Here is a 7,150-nt window from a genome sequence, read left to right on the forward strand (position 1 = left end):
TCCGTGATGTCCGTCTCTAGTCTCAGCCATCCTCATGGGTGTACAGTCAAGCCATCGTGGTTTTAACTTCCGCTTCTGCGGTAAGTCCTAAGGCTGAGTACCTTTTTTGTAGGTTCTTTGACCACTTAGATTCCCTCTTTGAAACAGTGTCTATCCAAGTCGTTTGACCATTTTTCTGGGGGAGGGGCTGTCTTTCCGATGATGTGTAGGACTTTCTTACGTTCTCAGTCCTCGGATGTTCGTATGCTGCACGTGTCTTCTCTTGTTCCTCGATGGTGGTGTTTCAAGAAAGCAACTGTGCTTCAATGTTGAGGCTTGTCGCTTGATTCAGAGTGGTTATGTTTCAAGCATTCTAAAGATCTGCCACCCAGAGGAGGGTGTTTGCCACCTTGCCGTCTTGCGCCAGGATTTGTAACCTCGTTCAGCTTGCAGGCCCTTAGTGAAGTGCCCTGGGCTTGTTTTGACAGCTCTGCAGGCCCTGCGAGAGCAAGAGGGAAGAAAAAAGGGCAGAGAAGGGAGGGGGCAGGGGAGAGCGAGGGGACCGAGGATCAGGCCAGGCCAGGCTGCTCTCTGGAGGGTCAGGCCCGGTCAGGGCTCTAAAAGCACCAGCAACACAGAGAAGGCGATGGCGACGTGTGCCCCAGTGCAGCAGAAGGGAAGGGCATCTTAGGAGCCCCGGGGGGCCGGCACTCGAGCAGAGCATTGAGGCAGACCCCGGTCAGCCAGGCGAAGGAGGCGGAGCAGGAATGCTCTGGGTGGAGGCAAGGCTTGCACGGAACTCTGAGGGCCTCCATGTAGGGAGGGTGTAAAGTCAGTGCCTGGAGCACGGTTTGTGGAAGGAGTTGGCAGGCGAGGCTGGAGACACTCTGAGATAACTTATGTACCCCTGCCCTGGGGGTCATGGGGGCCATTGAAGCTTTCAGAACGGAACAGGGCAGTGGTGTGTGTGAGGCAGGGGTTGAAGGAGGAAGAGGTCGAAGCTGAAGGTGAGGTGAGGTCGTGGGGACCTTGGCCGTGGGTGTGAGGAAGAGGTGCTTCCTTGTTTGAGGAAAACAGATTTGCATCTGCCTGGTGGAGAGAGGTCTTGGTTTGGCAAGACTGGTGTCGCCAGAGGCGTTGGACCAACTGTAGGGGAACTGGGGAGGCCGAGCCGGCCCAGGAGACCTGGAAGCTGCTGGCACGGTCGCTGGGGAGTGGCAAGGGGCTCAGCTGGAACATCCCCTCAACGCGCTGCCACAGCACCTGCATCATCCATAATAGCTGCACCCCACACCCACCGGACGCTTTTGTTTTTCAGGACCTCCTCTGTCAAAGAGAGCAGCTTCGTGGAAAAGATGAAGAAAACGGTGAGTTTTCTCCACGAGCTTTCTCTTCTCAGCAAGTCTCAGCCCTGGTGGGCATGGAAGGGCGTCCAGCAGAAGGCCAGCTGCACTGGACAGAGGAGGCCCCTGGCCAGGGGAGGGTGAGTGGGCACCCAGCGCCCACCCGGGAACCCAGGCCCTGCTCACTTGAGTGTGCATTCGTGCCTAACCAAAGTCCTGAAGCAACTCTGCCGTGGCTGGGGAAGCTTACTTGGGGTTTTTTGGTTTGTTTGTGTTTTTTTGTATGTTTACTTCTTGAACAAACCAAAGTATAAGAATAGAGTCTCCTCTCAACTCTGGAAGCTGTCCGTTCTTCCCTCTTCCATTCTAGACTCTGCCCAGAAGCAGATGTAAATCTCACGGCATGGCCACCTTTTTCCTCTCTGTTTTGTTTTTGTTTATTTAAGTTCTTGATTTTAGGAATAGGTATGACATTCACATGGCTAGAACCCAAAACTAACTATTCAGTAGAACGACCCCTCCCTTATTATTCATCAGCACTGTGCTTAGTGCTTATGGATCTTTCTGGAGCTCCTGTATGCACATACAAATAAAAGCAGATAGAGGCTTATTTTACACTTGTTTTTTTATTTTTATTTTATTTTTTGAGTCAGATTCTCACTCTGTCACCCAGACTGGGGTACAGTGGCACACTCACAGCTCACTGAAGCCTCTACTTCTGGGCTCAGGTGAACCAGCTCACTGTAGCCTCTACCTTCTGGGCTCAGGTGATCCTTCCACCTCAGCCTCCTAAGTAACTGGGACTAGAGGCATGCACCACCATGCCCAGCTAATTTTTTATAGCGAAGAACTGTTGCCTAGGCTAGTGTCGAACTCCTGGGCTCAAGCAGTCCTCTTGCCTTAGACTCTCTAAATTCTGGGATTACAGGTGTGAGCCACTGTGCCCAGCCTACGCCTGTTTTTAAACACAAACAGTGGCATATTACACATAATGTTCTATACCTTGCTTTTTTAAAATTTGGGCATAACTTAATATATCTTGATTGATTTGGTTGATATCAATACAAAGATACCACCCTCATTATTATAGTCACATATAGTTCCATTCTGTGGTCATATGGATGGGCTATAATTTGTTTTAACATCGTCTAGTTGATTGGCACTCGGGACTCAGGGTTCCTTTTTTTTTTTTTTTCTGAGTTGGAGTCTCACTCTGTCACCCAGACTGGAGTGCAGTGGCCGCTCCCGGCCACCACAGCCTCGACCTGCTGGGCTTCGGCGATCCTTCCGCCTCAGTCTTCCAAGTAGTTGGAACTACAGGTGCGCACTACCACACCTGGCTAATTTTTTTTGATTTACTGTGGAGATGAGGTCTCGCCAAGTTGCCCAGGCGGGTCTCGAACTTGCGGGCTCAGGCAGTCTACTCACCTCAGCCTCCCAAAGGCGTGGGATTACAGGCTGAGCCACCGAGCCCGGCTGAGGATATTTCTAATCTTTAGCTCTTAGAAGCAGTGCTGCTATGAACATATAGATACATTTGCACACTTGCAAACACAAAACAATTCCAAAAGTGGAATTGCTAGATCAAAAGGTTTGTTTGTAGTTGTGATAGAAGCTACCAAGTCATCCTCATATGAGTCACACCATGGCACACTCTCCAGAATACCGATGTGTGAGAAAACTCCCTACAACCTTGCCAGCAGAGTTTGCTATCAAAATTTGGATTTTTGCCAGTTTTCTAGGTTTAAAAAAAACTCACTGTAGTTCTAATTTGCATTTTTCTTATAAATGAGGTTGAGTTTCATCTATTTAGATGGCATTTTTTTCTCTAATTATTCAAATCTTTTGCCCATTTTTCTGTTGGGGTTGATCTTTCTCAAGGAACTCCTTTAAATTATTAGGAAATTAACCCCTTGTCTGTGGTGTAAGTTGAAAATATTTTGACTGTGCGTGGTGGCTTATGCCTGTAATCCCAGCATTTTGGGAGGCCAAGGCAAGAGGATTGCCTGAGTCCAGTCTGGACAACATGGCAAGATCGCCTCTCTACAATAATTTTTTTAAAAAATTAGCTGGGCATGGTGGCACGTGCCTGTAGTTCCTGCTACTTGGAATACTGAGGTGCAAGGATCACCTAAGCCTGGCAGGTCAGGGCTGTGGTGAGCCATGAGCGTGCCACTGCGTCTCAGCCTGTGTGACAGAGTGAGACTCTGACTCAAAAATAAATTTTGGGTTTTTTTCCTATCTAATAGTTTATCTTTTGACTTGGCTTAGATCTGACATGTTTTTATTTGTTTACTCATTTTGCCATGTAAAGTTGCAGCGTCAACTTTATTCTTTCTTTTTCTGACTTCTGGACTTTGAGTCATAATTTGAAAAGCTTTCCCTTTTCTGAAGAGGTGAAAGTATTCTTCCATATTTTATTTTAGTACTTTTATGGTTTTGTTTTCATATTCAGAATTTCAAATATGATCTTTTGGGAATTTATGCTGATGTAAGGTGTGAGGTATGGATCCAACACTACTTTCCTACACAGCTGTCTCAACACCATATAATAGTATCCATCTTTTCCACATGGTTTGAAATGCTACCTTTATCATATACTTAATTCCCATATGTATTTTGTCTATTTCCATATTTTCCTATTCTAGTACTTCTATGTAGCTGTCTGTTTGCATACAGTATCAAATTGTTTTAGTTATTTAGTTTTTATAATCTGTTTGAATATCCGGTAGTGCCAGGCACTGCCTCTCCCCTACCTTCTTGCCCTTATTTGTCAGTGTTTTCCTGGCTATTATTTCAGATGTATTTATTTATTTGTGGTATTAGCTTTATTGAGATATAATTTACATACCATACAGTTCACTTATTCTGAAGTCCACACTTAAGTGTGTTTTAGAATATTCAGAGTTGTGCAGCTGTCACCACAATCAATTTTAGAACATTTTCACCCCCCAGAAGAGACCCTGAACCCACTGGACATCACCTCTGCGTTCCCTACTCCCCAGCTCCCAGCCAAAGCAACCACTGATCCGCTGTCTCTATGGATTTGCCTATTCTGGGCATTTTGTTTAAATGGAATCACACAACGTGTGGCCTTTTGTGTCTGTTTTCTTTCACTGAGCACCGTATTTTCAAGGTTCATCCATGCTGTAGCAGGCATCAGTACTTCTTTCCTTTTTATGGTCAAATAATATTCCATTGTTTGGATTCATGTTTATTTTCCACCTGACTTTTAGGATCAATTTATTGAGGAAAAAAAACTTCAAATCTTTATTTGGATCACGCTACATTTCTCTAATGACATAGAGAGAGCTGCCATTTTGCAGGCTGAGTCTTCCTACCATAATCACAGAGTGTCTTTCTCTTTGAGTCCTTTATGTACCATTCAGTAGCTTTTTACATGTATCTTATAAAGTTTTTTTCTAGGTATTTTGCTGCTACTGTAAATATTTAGCTTCTCTTTCATAATCTCTTTTGTTCCCTTAACATGATATTATAAGCATTTCCCATTTATTAAATCGTTTTTATAGTGATTATTTAAAAATACCCTTTTTAATGATTTAACAATGATTTGTGAAAAATTCAGGAATTTTAGAAGTACGAGAACACTTTAAGGCAATCATAACCCCTAAGTTTTATTGTGTACCTATATGAATTGGGGTTCGGTGTAAAAAACAGAGACCACTCCAGGTGTTTTAGTCTGGAAACTTCTAGGTTCTGAGAAAGGCTGAGGCGCAGCTTCAGGCTGGTCTCCAGATAAGAGAACTGCCCTGCAGGGGAGCTGCTCCCTTGAGTCCAGCCTGGAGCTGTTAGGTTCAGGACACACCACGAGTCGCTGTGATTCAGGATCAGAAGCTACTTCTGCAGCTGCCTCTGAACACCCCATAAGCAGGACACCAGGTCTGGGAACTTGGAGTCTGGCTTCCAAAACCATCCAGAAATACCTTGGACACTGAAGAGCAGGCTCTGGGGTGCCACCGCAGAGAGCCTCACATCTGCAGAAAGCGCTGGAAACCTTTGTCTCCCTTCCACCTTCCAGGTGTTGCAAAGCACATCCAGGTGACCGACCCTCATTTGCTGCAACTCTAGCTACAGTGTTGTCTGGGGAGCAGGATTTCAGGCTTTTCAACAGGTGCCATAGGAAGAGGGTAGAATGAAGAACGCTTGAGCCGATCCATAGTACCGCCCCAGTTGTCTAAAATGTTTATAATGAATATGTATTATGGTCAACCAGAAAAACACATCCCTAATTCATAATTCCCCATTTAGAGACTGTTGGTATATTTCCTGCCAGTCTTTCCTGTGTGCGTATGTAAACAGAACATATATATGTTTTGAGATCTATTTATTGCATATATAATGAATTCAGTTATGTGTATATCTCCATAATCATGGATTCTGCATTTGTGGCTCAACCAACTGCGGGTCAAAAATAGTTGAGGAGAAAAAAATGAGGGATTGTGTCTGTACTGAACATGGACAGACTTTTCTTCTTGTCATTGTTCCCTAAACAATAGAGTCACAACTGTTGACATAGCATTTACATTGTATTAGGTATTATAAGTGGTCTAGAGATTATTTAAGTGTATGGGAGAGTGTGTGTAGGTTATACACAAATACTACACCATTTTATATCTGGGGCTCGAGCATTGTGGATTTTGTTATCTGTGGGGGAGGGTCCTGGCTACCAAGGGATGACTGTACCATACACCCTGTTTGGTTACCTTCTTTTTTCATGGTTTTTCTTCCCGTGTCATTAAAAATGTGTCTGGGGTATGATCTTGTGCAGCCGTATGTGTGAGATCGCCTCGGTAACTTGTGTCTTCCTCCCCCACAATGCCTGTGACAGTAAGATGCTAACCCCAAAGTGACTTAAAAAGGATGCCCTCGAGGGGAAGCCACCTGCCGGACCTGCCCCTGGTGTGTCTACTGGAGCCTTGGGCACAGTCTGCGGCTCTTGGGCCCCTCACTGACCCCGCGTGTCTGGCCTTCCCTAGGGGAGGAACATCGTCGTGTTCTACGGCTCCCAGACAGGGACTGCCGAGGAGTTTGCCAACCGCTTATCCAAGGACGCACACCGCTATGGCATGCGGGGCATGGCAGCAGACCCCGAGGAATATGACTTGGTGAGCTCTCCCAGGCACTGGCCTCCCCGCCCCTCCAGCACTGTGAGAAGTACATCTCTGGATCATGGAGAGTCTTAAAGAGCTGGGCTCGCTGAAGGGACAGACGGGAACGAGCGTCTCCTACCATTTGTTCTAGCAGCCAGTGGTGCTGGTTTCCAGAACATTAAGAGTCCAGGCCAAGGCCAGCAAAGCCAGCACGTGTATGTGTGCCCAGTGCTGCTCAGCCTCAGCCTCCCGGAACCTTCCCACGTGCTGACAGGTGCAAGCAGAAGGGACTCCAGCCCTTAGTGGGTTGGGTGTGCCTTGAAAAATGAAAGGGTCTCAGAAGGTCGGAAGAGGAACTCTGTCCCATCTCTCCCCAGCCCAGAATGCCATGGCCAGAGAGCCAGATAAAGAGTCAGGTGACCTGGTGCTGAGCCTGCCCTGACTGCCTGCCTGCGTGACCCTGGGCGGCCTCCGCCTGCGCGCTTCCTTTCCTTGTCTGCAGGGGGAGGGGTGAGGAGACCGGATGGGGCCACTCCGGAACCCTCCAGCTGGCCTGGTATCAAGACGTTTAGCAACTTGTGTGTCTGGGCCGGAGCAGGAGGGACACGGGCCGAGGGCCCGCGTGGCATGGGGAGAGGCCCGGAGAGCCGACGGTTTGGGAAGAGGTGGCAGCTCGGAGCTGCAGGATTTCTCCACCTGCCAGCGGGCCTCGACGCC

The 7,150-nt window shown here is 47.2% G+C and overlaps 1 protein-coding gene across 2 annotated transcripts in view; it reads left to right on the forward strand.

The window, feature by feature from the left end:
* LOC103260370 (NADPH--cytochrome P450 reductase) overlaps positions 1-7,150 on the forward strand; it is a 32,833-nt gene that overhangs the window by 18,444 nt on the left and 7,239 nt on the right. For both annotated transcript variants that reach the window (XM_008058025.2, XM_021712282.1), the window contains 2 exons: positions 1,298-1,346; positions 6,320-6,448. In XM_008058025.2, coding sequence (XP_008056216.1) covers positions 1,298-1,346; positions 6,320-6,448 — 178 coding nt within the window. The remainder of the gene's footprint in view (positions 1-1,297; positions 1,347-6,319; positions 6,449-7,150) is intronic.

Source organism: Carlito syrichta, unplaced genomic scaffold (genome assembly GCF_000164805.1).
Source record: "Carlito syrichta isolate Samal-C Ts95f unplaced genomic scaffold, Tarsius_syrichta-2.0.1 Scaffold89331, whole genome shotgun sequence".
NCBI classification, from domain to species: Eukaryota; Metazoa; Chordata; class Mammalia; order Primates; family Tarsiidae; genus Carlito; species Carlito syrichta.